Source organism: Oratosquilla oratoria, chromosome 11 (genome assembly GCF_046742065.1).
Source record: "Oratosquilla oratoria isolate Oo_2021 chromosome 11, ASM4674206v1, whole genome shotgun sequence".
In the NCBI taxonomy this organism is placed as follows: Eukaryota; Metazoa; Arthropoda; class Malacostraca; order Stomatopoda; family Squillidae; genus Oratosquilla; species Oratosquilla oratoria.
The window spans coordinates 37,087,581-37,106,542 of NC_134787.1; the positions used below are offsets into that span (position 1 = coordinate 37,087,581).

General features: G+C 40.3%; 1 protein-coding gene across 9 annotated transcripts in view; it reads right to left on the minus strand.

Annotated features, from left to right (window-relative positions):
• Positions 1 to 18,962, minus strand: part of LOC143029744 (sodium- and chloride-dependent glycine transporter 2-like) — a 181,260-nt gene that overhangs the window by 16,648 nt on the left and 145,650 nt on the right. For all 9 annotated transcript variants that reach the window (XM_076192640.1, XM_076192641.1, XM_076192644.1 and 6 more), the window contains one exon: positions 4,873 to 5,101. In XM_076192640.1, coding sequence (XP_076048755.1) covers positions 4,873 to 5,101 — 229 coding nt within the window. The remainder of the gene's footprint in view (positions 1 to 4,872; positions 5,102 to 18,962) is intronic.

Below are 18,962 nucleotides of genomic sequence, written 5' to 3' on the forward strand. Positions count from 1 at the left end.
GTTGGGTGGTAGTGGACCTTTTATTTTTGTCTCTACAATTCCCATTATGTCCGGTTCTTTTTCCTTCAGATAATCATTCAGTTCATTCAATCCTGTTATTAATCCATCTATATTTGTATAAGACACTCTTAATTTTCTGCTACTTTCATTGTATGTTCTGTTTCCCTTTTGTTTTTCTCTGGTATGGCCCATTTCCTCACTTTCATATTCACTACTCTCCAATAGAATTTCTCTTTTTCTGACTCTGTTCTGTTCTCGTTTTCTTCCTTAGCTTCTTGTCTTTTCATTTTTTCCTCCTCTCTTTCCTCTTTATTCATTTCTCTTTTTATCCATACCTTTTTATATTGTTCACTGTTTGCTAGTTTCCCTGTTTTTGCCAAGATATTCTCTACTGTCGTTTGTGACCTGAATTTAATCTTAATTGGTCTGGTTTTATCTGTACTATATTTTCGAGTCTATACATCTCTTCAATTTGTTTCATGATTTCAGGTTCATCTTCCTAAACTAATTCTAGTAAACTGCTTATTTTTTCTTTTCCTTCTTTGATTCTTGTGGTTCTATTTAGATCATACTTCTCTTCCATTCCTAATATAATTATACATTTCTTTTTATCTGCTAAGTCTCTTACTATATTCTCCTTCTTGCTTGAGATGAAATGCCTTAGAACTATGGTAGGGGTTACTAGGCTGAATAGAATAAGAAAGAAGGTGAGGAGGAGAGTGGGGGTGGAAAGGGAGTTGGGAGATAGGGTTGATGAAAGAGTATTGGGATGATTTGAACACATGGAAAGAATGAGTGAAGAAAGATTAGTAAAAGAGGTGTGGAGGCCAGAGGTGGATGGAGTGAGCATGAGGGGGAGACCAAGGATGAAATGGATGGATGGAGTAAATAGGCTTTGGGAAAAAGGGAATGTCTATTGAGGAAGGAAGGGAGAAGACAGATGGGGTGAGTGGGGGGGGTGGTTGTGTATGGATGATGTTGTGATGCATGAACGGGGGTGGGTGGGGGATGGGGGGAGTAAGGAAGTATGTATAATATTTTGACGCAGCCTGAAGGGATTTCTCCCCATGTTTTCTTTCTCTGCATGGGGGGACAGAGAAGGGGGTCACCAATTGAATGAAGCGGCCTTGCTGTTGATTTACTGTGTCATGCAGCATTGCTTCTGACCCATGGCAGTGGGCAAGATGCAGGGATGACCTGTCATCCAGAAGGAGCCCCCCCAAAAAAAAGGGATGGAGGGGTAGTGATTGGAGTGGAATATGTGAGGATGAAATGGGTGAGAGTGGATTTGTGCCTTTAACTTTGGCTACCTCCCTTGTAAGGGAAAAAAAGCCATTGGTATATGTAAGTGTAAAATATTAACTCCAATACAAGAAAATACAATCTGGGATCAATGATGGCTACCTGCTGGTGATGATTCTACAGAATGGACAGCAGAGAGAATCATCTCCTTGTCCATTTTCAAAACCCATCAAGCCCCTCACCTCCCTCTGGAAGTGCAGCCCCATGGAGCTGGGATTTTGGTCTTTGGACTGGGCTTAAGATCTCTCTCTTAACTTCAACTGTATTTCCTTCGCCTTCTTACATAAGGAAAGCTGACTACCAGCAACTACTCCCTTCTTCCTACTATTTTCATCTGGTGACACAGAAACAATCCCACACCTCTAAAGGATATGAAGACATACAATTGTCCTTATACAGTACTCATCAAAAGTATGCAACACCTATCCCTTGTGGGCACATATTTATGATGAAAATAGGAGGGCATTTTCTGAGGTGAAATTATGAAGATAGAATGTATCTGGCAACTCCCTGTTGTCATGCTGGGCCAAGAGTGGAACATAAGGGAGAACCCAGTTAGTCACTTCCACACTGTCATGGGAAGAACATTTGCAGGTAACCCCTCTCTTTGGGACCTTGCCTTTTTTCACACTGGTTCTCTTCATATCCCTAGGGTCTGTATCATTATCATGCCTCCTACAAAGGAATTAACTGAAGAAATAATTGCCCAAGTCATTGGATTAAAGAAAGGAGGCCATGAAACTAAAGAAATTAGTGAAATCTTGAAGGTGGCCAAGTCTAAAGACAAGAGATACATGGCGTGATTTTGGGAGGGAGGAGGGCTGGAGATACCATCCCAGTAACTTGGTACAGGGTGTCCTAAAAAGATTTTGCCTTCAGAGATTTTGCTTTTGTTAATGGATTCGACTGAAAAGAATGCTTTATGATGTTCAAAGCCCTTGGAGAAGTCTGGGATGGTATCTCCAGATCTCCTCCCTCCTGAAATCACACCACATATCTCTTGCCTTTGGACTTGGCCACCTTCAACATTTCACTGATTTCTTTAGTTCCATGGCCTGCCTTCTTTAGTCCAATGATTAGGGCAATTATTTCTTTAGTTAATACCTTTGTAGGAGCCATGGTAATGATGTAGACCCTAGAGAAATGAAGAAAACCAGTGAGTAAAAGGCAAAGTCCTGATGAGAGGGGTTACCTGCACATGCTCTTCCCACAGCAGTGTGGGAGCGACTGGCTGGGTTCTCCCTTATGTTCCACTCTGCCCAGTGTGACAGCAGGGGATTGCCAGGTACATTCTATCTACATAATTTTACTTCAGAAAATGCCCTCCTATCTTCATTATAAATATGCACTTGCAAGAAGGAAAAATACCAAATGACTGGAAAAATTCCAATATTGTACCAATATATATAGGAGGAAACACAGAAGATCCTACAAATTACAGACCAGTTTCCCTTACAAGCACTGCAGCCAAAATTTGTGAAAAGGTTATTAAAAATAGATGGATAAAACACCTGGAAGAAAACAATATAATAAATCCAAGACAATTTGGATTTAGACAGGGAAGATCATGTGCCATGAACTTAATCTGTTTCTACTCAAGACTAATACTGTAGAATGTAGATATAATACGAGAAAATGATGGATGGGCTGATTGTGCTTTCTTAGACACAGAAAAAACCTTCAACAAAGTGCCACATAAAAATTATTAAAAAACTAGAAAACATAGGAGGGATATAAGGTGAACTACTAAACTGGATGGTGGATTTTTTGCATGGCAGGAAAATGAAGGTAGTGTTCAGAGAAAAGAGTTCAGTTTGGGAGGAGGTGATTAGTGGAATTTCATAGGGATCAGTATTGGCTCCAATAATGTTTGCTATTTATGTGAATGACATGTTCTTCCCATGACAGGAGCTTCTTTGCAGATGACACTAAATTGCTGAGGAAAGTGAATACTGAAATAGATTGTGAATCACTGCAGAAAGACCTGAACAGGGTTTGGAAATGGAGTCAGAAATGGGAAGTAAACTTTGACATCAAGAAATGTAGCATAATAGAATTTGGAAAAAGTAAAAAAAAAAAAAAGAATATCAGGACAATATAAAATTGGAACAAAAGAAGTAAAGAAAGTGGGATCTGAAAAAGACCTGGGAGTAATCACCACAAATGACATGTTCTCTGACAAACTGATAAAAAAAATAGTTGAAGAATCCTACAACTTGGATGAAGGGGAAAAAAAAAAAAAATACTAGTCACACTAATAAGGCCTAGACTGGAGTATGCTGCAACACTATGATCACCCAGTACCAAAAAGAATATCAAGGAAATTAAAAGAATCCAGAGAGCAACTATGAAAATAGCCCCAACACTTTCAAACCTGTCATATGAGAAGAGTTTGTCAAAACTGAATTTACTGACTCTGGAACAAAGAGAAAGAGGTGACCTGCTGACCATCTACAGAATCATGAAAGGCACAGAAGCAGAAATCCTTGATAGAGAGTACTTACTAAATTGAGACATGAAAACTCAAAAGGGACAATTGTAGAAGAAACCTTAAAAAAAAAAAAAAAAAAAAAAAAAAAAAAAAAAAAAATCCATACAGGGCAGTGGGTGTCTGGAGTAAACTGGACGAAACAATAGTGTGTGCAAAAACTATACATGAATTCAAGAGCAAACTAGTCACTGCAAGATACAAAGACAGGATACAATGAACATAGCTCCCCTTCCCATAAAATACAACTATGTAAATGCATACTTTTGACAAGTACTGTAGATGCATGGATACGTGGAATAGCTTAGAAGGTGATATAACCCAAGCTCAAACAATAACAAGTTCATATCTAAATATGATAGACACACTATAGATTAAGTTGGAATGTACATGAATTTGAGGCTAGGTATGATAAAAATTGGAGAATAGGAGATGGTACCCAATGAGTGTTGTTCTTTTCATATTTACTACAATTAGGTAAATATAATAAGGTATATACACTAATACAACAATAACAATAGTTCAAAGTTTCTTCCAAGAAATATCTATGGGAAGGCCTAAGGATCATTGCCAGCTACTGTAGGGATGTGGATTTCTAGTCAGTGAAACATGAGGCATAATTCAACAATTATTATCATTGTAGTGTACTTTTTTTTTAGAGGGGGGGGGGATCTTCTTCTCTGCACTGTTTCATTATGCCCTGCTGCTGCTAGAAAGCAAGAAGCTGCAATAGTCCAGTCAAACGCCATAAATAAATCAAATGTGACTGATAGTTACAGAAAGGACCCTATATTTTTTCTGCTCTATGAATCAGTCAATCAATCTGTTGCCCAAGTTGTTTATTGCAAGAGACCCTTGGTCACCAGGAAACCACTCATAGTCGCTGGTTTTCAACAAAGAGATTTTGTGATGCTGTCTGGAAAGGTGTGTAGGATAATGTGGTATAAGGTATTCTGTGCCTCCTGTGTGGCAGTTACATCTGGGGCAATTGGTATTTGTTATCAAGCCAATTCCGTCCTAGTACTGTATATAACAATTAGGTAAACACACATGCACATGAAAACAATGTAAATAGGACTTACCAAAAGTATACTGCAGAAGGAAAACTTCAACAAGGGCAAGAACTATGACATTGATACCAGAAGCTTGTTCATGGAAGACTGTAAGGAGGAGGACTCCCCCTTCCATTACCATTGTCAAGCCAAGCATGAAGCAGATGCTACAGATCAGGAAGACCACTCTCCTTCTTTGATTTGTAAAGGATGGCAAGTAGTCAAGGACAGCCGTGGACATGGTCTCTACCATGCCAAACTGTAAGATAAAATCTTTATATATACTTCTCCACTACCTCTTTTGCTTTTTCATCTTATTACTGCTGTGTCTATCAGTCAAATGAATTTGTGTGACACTTTTTACAACAAAATCTTGTAAGTTCATACAATAGTCTAAATAATTTACTCTGATAAAGAACAATGATTTTATTCACATGTATAGAAACCCCTAGACTAAATGGGATCAATCAGTCTATTACAGATGCACAAATTTTCTCTGACATAGGCTTGGTATGTATGATTGGGCCCTTTTCTTCATTTATCTACGGTATTTATATTTTTTCTATCTATCCACCAAGGGTTTCCCCCCCCCTTATAAGAGAGATAGCCAAATCAAAAGGCACATATTCCCACCCATACCACTCCCATCCACCACCCTTTCCTCCCTTTTATCTAAACTCCTCATGGATGATGGATCATCCCTGTATCTGACTCCCCATCTCCATCCCTTCATGTAGAAAAATAGAAAACAGGGAGAAATCCCTTTGGGATGTGTCAAAATATTCACATACAACCACTCCCAATCCCCCTCCCCACCCCTATTCTTCCTTGCATCACAGTACAATCTATACACATCCATTCTCCACTCACCCCTATCTCCTGCCTTCTCCCTTCCTTGCTCAACAGACATTTTCTTCTTGCTCAATGCCCTTCCACCCCATCTATCTGTCTCATCTTTGGTCATCACCTCAAGTTCACTCCATCCACTTCTGTCTTCCATACTTCTTTTACTAATATTTCTTCACTCATTCTTTCCATGTGTCCAAACCATACCAATACTCTTTCATCAGCCTTATCTGCCATCTCTTTTTCCACCCAAGCTCTTCTCCTCACCTCCTTGTTTCTCACTCTATCCAACCTTGTAACCCCTACCATACTTCTTAGACATTTCATCCCAAACACATTTAAACTTTTCTTCTCTGTCTCTCTTAAATTCCAGGTCTCTGCCCCTTACAGTGCCATGGGCACAGTAACCCCTTCATATAATCTCCTCTTTGCATCCATTCCCAGCTGCCTATTTCTCATGACACTTTTTAATCCCCCAAGGCATTTACTTACTTCTCCGAGTCAACAATTTACACTACCTCCACTTCTTTCCTGCCACATGTGACCCCAAATATCTAAAACTATTCACTTCCTCCAGCCTCTCTCCTTTAAGACTTACTTCAAACTCGCTGCCATCCTCTTCCCTTGTACATCTCATCACCTTAGTTTTACCCACATTTACCTTCAATGTTCTCCTATTGCATACCTTCCCACTCTGACTCTACCACAAGCACATTGTCATAAGCAAACAACAGCTGGCTCATCTTCTACTTTTCTCCATTTTCTCTAACCATCTCCAATCCATTGCTCATTACCCTTGCAGGCAAAAAACTTCTCCCTCATAAGGGAAGTAGCCAACCAAAGCATGCAACTGTGGTGGGGAGAGACACCAGTGTGGTTAAGTAAAACATTGTTGAGATATTCCATTTTTTTTTTTTTTTTGTCTACTCAGCCACAACTGGCCACTACAGGAGGTGAATGCCAACTGCCTCAGGTGGAGGTCTGGCATATGGGGAAATGGCTGAGAAGATGAAAAAAAAAAAAAAAAAAAAAAAAACTTGGAACATCTCAACAGTGTTTCACTTAACACTTGTCACCCAAGTATGCATTTTAAAGTACTTTAATGTGTGCAGGCAAATTCATATTCTGACTTTGAAGTGTTTGATATTAAAACCTTAAGGTACATGGATCTATGCATGGCCAGATACCTCTACGAATCCTAGACTGCCTACCTAACTCCTAAAGAATTGTGTCTCATAACAATGCCATGACTGCCCCTTTGCATACGCAGTTAGCCCCTATGCATCCACAGCAAGTCGCCACATCCACTTCACTGACAGCAACAGCAGCAATCCCATCTGGCAATAGGGTGCCAAAAGTGTGCCATTTCCCCATATGCCCAGACCTATGCCTGAGGCAGTTGGCATTCACCTCTTGTAGTGGCCAGTCATGGCTGAGTAGATGAAATAAAAAAAATTAGAATATCTCAACAGTGTTTCACTTAACCACACTGGTGACTCCACCACATAACCACCCTCCAGTCATCTAACACCCATCTGTTTCCCTCGTAAAAACCAAGGCTCTTTATGGATGAAGGGCCATCCATGCTCCCTCACGCACTGCCTAGGTCAGAAGCAATGCAGTTAGACACAGCACCTCCACAGCAGGGTCCAGCAGCCAAAGCTGGTTTACCCCCACCATGGTGACTCTCTCCTCAATTCCTCACAAGTAGAAAAGACTAGTGCTGCATCTGTTCATCATCCATTCAAAAATAATTTTTCTTTCACACCCAACTCCTACCCTCTCCCTTCCCTGTCAAGAACAATATGGGGTAACAATTGATTGGTGGCACCAAAGTCAAAACTGCCAAAGCAAAACATGATATATGTGCAATTTGATTGTATAACAATAATTATAACATTCCAGCATATGTTCTTAGAGAGATCTATGTAAGTGTCCAAGGACTGATGGGAGCTGTTATGGAGATGCAGGTTTTTGGTCAGGGAAACTTAAGAAAAATGATTAATTATGACATTTCTTCACTCAATTACACTCTCCCCCTTTTCTGTTCTCTCTTTCCTACTTGAAAGACATTTCACATTCATCCAAAGCTCCTTTTATCAGAGACAGATCTGGGGCATTGGGCTGCATAACCCTGCTGGCCAGTAGTTATCTTTTAGATTACTGAGTTATTCAAGTGCTATTTGAAAATACAATTAAATATATACACATCACATAATTTATTCAGGATAATGATATTGACATTGCTTTCACGAAGAAAAAACTACATGTACATTATTTTTTGCTTACATGAAAGCCGAGCCAACCTAATTTCACTTAGTTTTTTCAACAAAATTCCAACTGGACAATGGAACATAGATAGTTGAGTGTGGCTCAAACTGTGCATAAGCATCCAGTGAAACTTTAGTATAGCCAAGTGTTGCTGTCTAGGAAATGTTATTGTGGGTATCACAGATTTAAGTGATTTGTGTCTTCTGTGTGGTGGTTGCATCTTGGGTTGTGATTAATGTAATGATAAAAGTGATTATACACAGATATGTGCATTGAAGCAAAATGAACTCCAATGTTATAAAACTTGTTTTCATTGTAAGTCATGTCAGCCTGTACTAATACAGACAATTTAATCTAACAACTGAATATGCCCAGTGCCAGTATTTACCTGTGATCATATAAGATGATTATTGTATGGTAATGAATATATAATATCACATTATGAGTAGATTATTGTATTTATAAATACTAGCTGTCTTTTGTGACTAAAATACATACAATACTGCACACAAAAATCCAATAATTCAGGAGAGCCTTCTTCCACTGCAGTATATGGAAAGCCATCCATGCAGAACTAGTACAGGTAACTCTCGATTTACGCGTCTTTGATGTGCGCGAATTTGTTATAACGTGACCTAAGAAATATTAGAATTAATTGAATTTACACTATTTATTTGCTAAGATGCGATTTGGCCCAACTGCATTTTCAAACTGTCCACCAGAGAGTTCCGCGGCCGGCCGACAGGTGGTGGGCCTTCCCGCTCCTCATTCAATGTTTACAGGCTTACAGCCCTCTTTTGCTCTGCTACTAGCAACAAGAACAGACCTCCTCATATCAGCATACTATTATACTGTACTACCAGCCTATCATCATGGCCCCAAAACGTCCTTCATCGTCTTCTGCAAGCACCAGCAGCCCTGCGGGGAAGAAGGGAAAGCGCACATCACTGACACTGGAGCAGAAAATAGAAATTCTAGACCGATATGACCGGGGACAGAAAACTTCGGTCATATGCCATGCTTTAGGCCTGAAGGAGAGTACTCTGAGGACCATCCGAGACAACGCTACTAAAATACAGGAAAGTGCTGAATCAGGATCAAGCCGGTCAATGCAGAGAACATCCTACATCAGATCGTCAACCATGGGAAGAATGGAAAAAATGCTGGCCACATGGATCGAACGCCAAAATAAGGACAATATTCCCGTGAGCATGACCACCATCCAGAAAAAATCAAAGAGTCTCATCAAGGATATCGAAGGCAGTGACGGTGCCTATAAATCTTTTCAAGCAAGTTCTGGCTGGTTTGCTAATTTTAAGAACAGACATGGCTTTCATAAAATAAAAATGACTGGCGAAGCAGATCAGCGGACATGGAAGTGGCCAAGAAATTCCCCGACTTGCTGAAGAGGACCATAGAAGAAGGCCAGTACAGACGCTCCTCAACTTACGTTTTAGTTACGTTCCGAACGGCCGAACGTAAGTTGAAAATGAACGTAAGTTGTTACTGTACCATACATCCGTAAATTCTATTACCGTATCTTATAAAACACCCCTAAATCATTAATTATACACATAACATTGTAAAATGATAACATTAATATCAAATAAATTAAATTCAAGCAACATAAATTGAGATGGTGGAGGAGGAGGGGGAGGAGGAGGAGGAGGAGGAGGAGGAGGCAAGGCACGTTTGTGCCATGTAAACAATGGACGCAGCTTCATGCGTAAGTAGCGTTTGAACTACGGAGAGCGTGCTAAACTAAAAAATTCACTCAAACTTTTTTTTTTTCACAGTCAGTTCAAACGTAAAATCGAAAAAACGTAAAACGAATGAACGTAAGTAGAGGAGCGTCTGTATACAGCCAAGCAGGTGTTCATTCAGGATGAAACCGGCCTTTATTGGAAAAAGATGTCAGTGTGGACCTACATCGCTGGGGAGGAGAAGTCAGCGCCTGGATTCAAGGCTTCCAAGGATCGCCTGACGCTGCTGCTGGGGGCCAATGCCGAGGGGGACTGTAGGCTCAAACCCGTCCTTGTCTACCACTCTGAGAACCCCAGAGCTCTTAAGGTAAGACTGGTTAATGTACTGTATTATTTTCTGAAAATTATTTACAGCGGTCGCAGTAATGCTGGCACATGGTGTACTGTAAGACTGTTAATTAAAATACAAAAAGTTAAATTAAGGCTGACGTGTTTCAGGGCTATGACCGGGCGTTCCTGCCGGTGCACTGGTATGCCAACAAGAAGGGCTGGATGATGGGGGCCATATTCAGCAATTATTTCAAGAACAAGCTGCACAGTGGCTGAAAGCCTACTGCAACAAAGAAGGCATCCCCTTCAACATCCACCCAGCCTTGAAAATCTGAGCGCCAACATCAAGCTGGCCTTTCTACCACCAAACACAATTTCTCTGGTGCAGCCCTGTGACCAAGGAATCATTCAAACATTCAAGTCCTACTACCTGAGGTCTACAATGGCTGCAGCAGTGAAGGCAACAAATGAAGACAATGTGACACTGCAAGATTTCTGGAGTGGTTTCACCATCAGGGACGCCATAAAATTCATAAAGAAGGCCTGGGAAGAGGTGCCAACAAAATGTTTGAATGGTGTGTGGAAGAAGGTGTGTCCACAGTTTGCGCATTCATTCGAAGGTTTTACTGTGGATGAAGTCATTGCCAAGGCCAACAAGGACACCGTCACCTTTGCAAAAGATCTCATCCTTACGGAGGTGGAAGAAGAGGACGTTGACCAGCTCCTACAGTCACACACGAAAGAACTAACCAACGAAGACCTGCTGGAAATGGAAGCTGAAAGCAAACGGGAAAGAGAAGAGGTGGAAGCGGCAGCAGAAATAGCGGCGGCAGACAACACTCAAGGATGGGGATTGACAGCCAAGGGACTTAGTGAAGCGCTGGCACAACTTAAGGACTCTATTGACAAATTTGAAAACATGGACCCCAATGTGGAATGTAGCAGCAGTTAGAAGAAAAGTCATGGATGCAGTGTTCTGCTACACACAGATGCACACAGAATCTTAAAAGAAACAGCGCCAGACCACCATGTTGCAATTATTAAAAAAAGCACCAGTGCAAAAAGACATGACAAAAGAGGATATGGATGACCCTGCAGCTGTGGAAGTGCAGGTGGATGTGGATGTGCCAGAACAATTGGACAGTGAGGATGGTGAGTGACTGTTGTGGTGTGAGTGATGAGTGGTAGAACTACGTAAGTAGTAGTGTACAATTGTTTTTCTCTTTTATAAATACATTAGAAGGTTTAGAATTAGATATTAGTAGTATTTTACAGTATATACTGTACGTTTATTAGCCAAATAAAATGTTTTTTTTTTTTTACAAACATTGCAACTTTTATGGACCAAATCTGGCATACCCCCCATATTCCATTGTTTCTTATGGCAAAAATTAATTTGATTTACGCTATTTTGATATATGCGACGTCTCTAGGAACCTATATCTCATGTAAATCAAGAGTTACCTGTATGTGTAAGGCAGATATTAACGAACAATGGGCTCTCTGGTAATATCATAGAGGACATTATACAGAAGAATTTGGAAGAATTTGACACCTGGGTCCAGACCACTGTAGATAACATGATGAACACCCTAACTGTATACCACAAAATAGATTATGGTATGGCTTACAGACATGAAGCTGACACACTTCGTAGGATCATCTCCAATGGTGTAATATCTAAAAAGCCTTACTAGAAGGTCTTAATGAGTCTTTAGTCTCACCAACCTGGTAGCCTCACTCATTATGAAGAACAGCACCACCCCCAAGGGTCCAAAGGAATTGAAAACTGGAGTAATCTACAAATTTAAATGCTCAGAAGAGTTAGTCCAAGCCCCTTGAAGCTATGTCAGCCTAACAATGATGACCTTAAGATGGTGGCTGCAACCTCATTGTAACAACAGTCATCCACCAACATTTTATCAATGTCCATGACAAAAAGCCGCCCTTACAAGACCTCATTAGAGATACAGAAATTATCCACTATGACAACAGTTACACATGTTTAATAATTGCTGAGGCAATGAGCATCACTACAAAATCCTACATTGAATGTCCACATGTCATTGGATTACTTCCTCTCTAGTAGGAAACACAGAACTTCACCATAGGATAGTTTAACTAGGTGGGACAAAAAGCCCACAAAAGCCCACCATGGGATATAACCCCTTGTCATGTTCCATGATGCGTCACTGACACAAAAGGATGCAGATATGGTGCCATAAGCCACATCCTAGCAAGAACCATAATTGCTTGCTATCCTAAATGGAAATACCCATTGATGTTAAATTTAACCAATTAGTAGGTTATCTTAAATTAGATATTAAGATTTAAACATCAATTTGCCTATACCTTCCATAAGTCTTCCAGTTACTGGGGGACTTACAAGCCAGCAGCAGAGTAGTACACCACTAGGGCACTCTGAGGGTAAGATCATAGGTTATCATAACAATGATGATGCAAACAAGTAGCATCCTCATTATTTTTAAAGGTGTTCTTCTTTTAGTCTAGATAACTAGAAATGGAATTTTTTTTAAATCTTCTTCACACAAAAATAAAGAAGTGAATAGATTGTGTGATGCCAGGTAAATAGAGGTAGATTAGGATTATAAACACAACTAACTGGCACTTGCCATTGGCACTTGTGTTGTGTGCCCTAGTATAAGAGGAAAAAGATGTGGGCATTGGCTCTCTGACTCCCTTGCTTGCACTCTGTTCATACCCAACTTCAGTGTAAGTTGAAATTTTATATTTTTATATCATGTAAATTAAACAGGTTTGCACCTCACCCTTTCTTTTGTCCTTGTGAAGCAAGAAAATCTCTTTAAAAAACAAATAATCATACTAGCTACTTGTCATGTTCCATGATACGTCACTGACACAAAGGATCTGGGTATGGCACCAAGCTGCACCATAGCTAGGGCCACAGTCCCTACCTTCTAAGTAAATTGAATAAAATGTTGGGTTACCTTAAATGTTGTTAGTAAGATATATGATTGTGGACATGGGTAACTTATGGTCAGGGCCTATGAGAGATGGGTCCAGCAGGTACATTGTTCCAGGGCCCCAGAGCTACAAAGGGGCCCAAGACTGAAGGAACATTTGAGTGTTTGTTACTAACAAACTCGGAATAATGTAGCAAAATTAATCCCGGTGATAAAACTGGCTTGGCCTCAAGGATTTGGTAAGCTAGTGTGATGTCACAAACTCGACTTGTTGACCTAGCAAGATTAAACATTGAGTCTAGCATTGCCAGACATGTTGATTTTGATAGTGTTATTAGAAAATTTGCAAATAAGAAAGCCAGAAAAGCACTTACATAATAGTTAAATGATTTCTTTTCTAATTTCTTCCTTGATAAGATTTCACTATGAACATTTAAAAGTCATGTTAAAAAAATGGTAATATTATCACATTACTTGAAATACCTGTGTGTTTTAACATAATGTTTTATATGATCAATAAATGAGCACTTCTTGTTGAAGTTTGACACATTAATTATCCTCATTTTTTTTTTTTTTTCAAAATAATTTTGCAAGTCTTAGGGGCCCTAAATGGGTTTTGTTCTGCCTAAAAAGATTTCTCTTGGAGGCCCTGCTTATGGTATATGTCCAGTTGCAGACTTGCAATCCAATGGCAGAGGAATACAACACTGAAGCCTCCTACTCTCATAGGTCAGAGGGCACATAAACAGGATGACAATACAAAGTAGAGTCATCACTTTTGTTATTTGTATTCTTTCTTGTGTTAGATAACTAGAGGTTGATAAATTGTGAGCCTTCTTCACAAAAAAAGAAAGAAAAAAAAAAAAGTAGATTGTGTGGAGCTGGGCAAATAGTGACAGAATAGGTTATACTGGCATACACAGGCACCTGTCCCTAGCACTGGTGTCATGTGGCTCTGGTTTAAGTTAAGAAGCATGGGCATTGGCCTCTCTGACTCCTGAGCTTGCACACTGTTCACACCCAACTCCATTGTAAGTTAAAAATAAAATTGTACACACATATACCAAAGGCTTTTTTCTCCCTTATAAGGGAGGTAGCCAAAAACAAAGGCATAAAAACCACTCCCACCCATTTCATCCCTAATACACTCCACTCCCCTCCACCCTCTTCCCTCCCTCTTATCTTGGCACCTCTTGGATGACAGGTCATCCCTGCATCTTGTCCACTGCCCTGGGTCAGAGGCAGTGTTGCAAGACACAGCACATCCACAGCAAGGCCACTTCATTAAATTGGTAACCCCCCGTCTCCATCCCCTCATGCAGAAAAGGAGATGGGGAGAAATCCTTTCAGGATGCATCAAATAATTTCTCACACATACTACCTCACCCCCACATCCCCCACCCATTCCACCTCATGTATCACAACATCATCCATATACAACCATTCTCCATTCACCCCTGTCTTCTGTCCTCTCTTGTCCTTCCTCAACAGACATTCCCCTCTCCCCCAAAGCCCCTTTTACCCCATCCATCCATCTCATCCTAGGTCGCCCCCTCATGTTCACTCCTTCCACACCTCTTTTACTAGTCTTTCTTCTCTCATTCTTTCCATGTGTCCAAACCATCCCAATACTCTTTCATTCACCCTATCTCCCAACTTCCTTTCCACCCCCATTCTCCTCCTCACCCCTATCATACTTCTCAGACACCTCATCTCAAACACATTCAAACTCCTTCTCTCTTCTCTTATGTTCCATGTTTCTGCCCCATATAATGCTGTCAGCACAATCACCCCTTCATACAATCTCCTCTTAGCATCCATTCCCAAATGTCTATTTCTCATTACACTTTTTAATCCACCAAAGTATTTACTCGCTTCTCTCAATCTACATTCTACCTCCATCTCCACTCCTCCCTTTCCTGCCACATTCACACCCAAGTATCTAAAACTATCCACTTCCTCCATTCTCTCTCCCAGTCTGCTGCCACTTTCACCCCTTGTACATCTCATCACCTTACATTTACCTACATTTATCTTCAACTTCCTTCTTTCACACACTCTCCCAAACTCTGTCACTAACTTCCTCAATCCCTCCTCTGATCCTGCTACAAGTGCAGTGTCGTCTGCAAACAACAGCTGGCTCACCTCCCACTTTTCTCCATTTTCTTTAACCATTTCCAATCCCTGACCCACCACCCATGCATTTACCTCTCGTACCACCCCATCCATGTATAAATTGAACAGCCAGGACAACATAGCACATCCCTGACGAAGTCCCACCTTTACCTCAAACCACTCACTCTTTCCATTTCTAATCCTAACACATGCTCTACTACTCTCATAAAAACTCTTGACAGCTCCTTAAAAGCTTTCCTCCTATCCCGTATATCTGCAAAACCTCCCACCGTGCCTTCCTGTCTACCCTGTCATAAACCTTTTCCAGATACATAGAAGCCAAAAAAAAAAAACATCCTTACCTTTTCCTATAGCTTTCTCACATATCTGTCTTACCACAAAAATCTAATCTACGCAACCTCTACCTGCCCTAAACCCACACTGTTCCTCACCAATGTTCACCATCCTATATGGAAATGCCCATTGATGTTAAATTCAACCAATTAGTAGGTTATCTTAAATTAGATAATAAGATTTAAACATGAATTTGGCTATACCTTATATAAGTCTTCCTGTTACAGGGGGACTTACAAGCCAACAGCGGAGTAGTACACAACTAGGGCATGATGACGTGAAGAAGTAGTCCTCGTTATTTTTAAAGGTGTTCTATTAGTCTATAAAACTAGAAATAGATAATTTGTAAACCTTCTTCACACAAAAATAAAGAAATGAATGGATTGTGTGAAGCCAGGTAGAGGTAGATTAGGATTATAAACACAACTAATTGGCAATTGTGTTGTACACCCTAGTATAAGAGGAAAAGGACGCAGGCATTGGCTCTCTGAGTGCAAGTCAAAATCTTATATTTCATATCATGTAAATTAAATAGTTTTGCACCTTACCCTTTCTTTAGTCCTTATGAAGTGAGTAAATCTCTTTAAAAGAGAAATAATCATACTAGCTACTGGATTGAAAGAACTCCTCAAATCACCTCCGAGATTTGATACATCAACTCAAATACATAGGCTAGTCCATGACACCTCTGGTTGGGATTTTTTGCCTGAAATGTGACTGTCCAAGTTACCTCTCCCTGCCACATTTAACTCAGTATAATATATACCCATCTAAACTGTCATTATAATTTGTATTACCCTGAAGATGACCATATGTAATGACTGAAACAGTTGTCAGTATAATAAAAATAAGAGGAGCAAAAACAGTGTGATATACAAGATCTCATGTAAGGGAAGCCCCTAAGTTTACACTGGTGAGTCATCATGTGACATAGACAAACATATTTACGAACATAGAAATGACATCAAACACCATGGAACTCACAACTCATTGGTCATACATTTAGATAAACATGGACACTTCCCAAACTGGCATAACATGGAAATAACCAATAAGGGACTTGCATACATACATATACCAAGGCTTTTCCCCCCTTACAAGGGAGGTAGCCAAAAAGAAAAAGGCATAAAATCATTCCCACCCATTCCATCCCTAAATACACTCCACTCCCCTCCACCTTCCCTCCCATCTTAGCACCTCCTGGATGACGGGTCATCCCTGCACCTTGTCCACTGCCCTGGGTCAGAGGCAGCATGACAAGTCACAGCACATCCACAGCAAGGCCGCTTCATTAAGTCAGCGACTCCCCTCTCCGTCCCCTCATGCATAAAAGGAGAAGATGGGGAGAAATCCCTTTGGGCTGCATCAAATTTTGCTCACACATACTACCTCACCCCCAATCCCCCCACCCATTCCACCTCATGCATCACAACATCATCCATATACAACCATTCTCCATTCACCCCTGCCTTCTGTCCTCTCCCATCCTTCCTCCACAGACATTCCCCTCTTCCCCAAAGCCCCCTTCACCCCATCCATCCATCTCATCCTAGGACGTCCCCTCATGTTCACTCCCTCCACATCTGCCTTCCATACCTCCTTTACCAGTCTTTCTTCACTCATTCTTTCCATGTGTCAAAAAAAAAAAAAAAAAAAAAAAGCAGAAGCAGCACACATCAGCACAGAAGTTATTACCAATCATAGGGAAAGATTCATCAATATAGTAAGAACAAACATGAAGGTTACAGTAGCAGAAGCAAAACTAACAAAGAAAACAAGATGGATAAGCACATGTCACGGTGTGGGCTGTCTGAGACAACCAGCAAGACATAACCTCATAAGACATCCAACCAGCCAAAATCTTCCATGACAAATTGTGAGACAGAATCCCCAGAGCATATGTATATAAAGCAAAGCTGTATGTATGTCATTCTCTCTGAGAAAGGCATACAGCCAAAATGTAAGAGAAACACCTCTATCATTATTCTGAGTTTTCATATGCCAAATATACTCATAAGTGTCAACTCTTCCACATATATATATATATATATATATATATATATATATTATATATATATATATATATATATATATATATATATATATATATATATATATATATATATATGTGGTGGGGATAGGTGATGGTAGAGACATGATTGAAGAGTGTATGGTCAGAGAAGGTGCTAGACCCATTGTTTGCTTGAGTGCAGGAGGGGATAACATAGGTAAGTTAGGGAATGTGGAATTATTTGCATGGTTACAAGATGCATTAGACAAGATTAGGAATAAGGGTGGGGTTCCTACTGTATGTGGAATCCTTCCAAGGCATAAAGTTGGAAGCATATGGTATTCCAGGGCTACTGCAATGAACTGTAGGCTGGCAAATCATTGTATGGCCAGTGGATGGGCATTTGTCAACAACTGGGATTGCTTTTACAGCAAGAATTATCTATATACAAGAGGTGCACTTGTCATCCAAAGGATTTTGGCACCTTGCTGAATCCCTTTAGCAAGAAGTAGGCATCCTGCAGGGTTTTTTCAAGTAGATTTTGTGGAAGTCATCCTTTTTGACTGCTACTTCCTTCTCCTTTGTCTTGCTATAGTCCTTTCTTGTCTCCAGTCTTGTGTGTCCCCTTTGTTTCCATTTCCCTCAGGGCAATTTTCCATCCCATGGTCACTTTTCTTGCAGGTATAACATCTACTCTGATTCACATCCCTCCTGTTTCCTTCTACACACATTATCTCCTGTCTGGTTTGCTTGCTTCCCATTTCCTGAATGTCCCTTTGTCCACTTTGCCTAGCATAACAATCCTGAGTTCTATGCCCTACTCTCCCACAGCCAAAATACTGGACTAGTTTTCTCCAACTATCCCTTACTTGTGACCCCACATATCTCTGACTTGGAATTGCATACACACCTCTGTTGTTGTCCCCCTTCTGAGTTTGTATCATGCCTTTCTTCCTATCTTCGCTTGTCCTTAGTACAAATTTTTCTGCAAAACTTCATGCTTGTCATAAGGTTTCACATTTCTGTATGATCACACATAGCCTAGCCTCATTGTTCAGTAAGTTAAGGAATTGTTCAATTGCTATCACCTCCAAGACCTCGATAGTTACCACATTTCCCACACACATCCATTTGTGTAGGTCACCCCTCATATTCCTGGCTAGATCCATATATCCATAACCACATCCTTCCACACTTCTCTGAATATCTTTCTGAAATACTCAGGAGAAATCTCCTGGGCCTTTGATATTTTGCTCTTAATCTGATCATAATCATATACACTATCTCTATAAAATACTGTGTACACATTTAACGCTTTTGGGGTTAGCCTAGATCTTATCATGGCTGACCAGAGATCCTTTCTCCATCCCAATTGTTTTGCTATACCTTCGAATGTAGGAAAGAACAATTCTGGATCTCTTTCACTAAATTTGGGGGTAAGTTGACTCGCTTTTATGAAAATATCCTCTGCATTTTTCTCACTACTCACCCAAGTTGACCATTGCACAGGTTGTCCTGCTCCAACCCTATCTGTCTCCTTTTGAG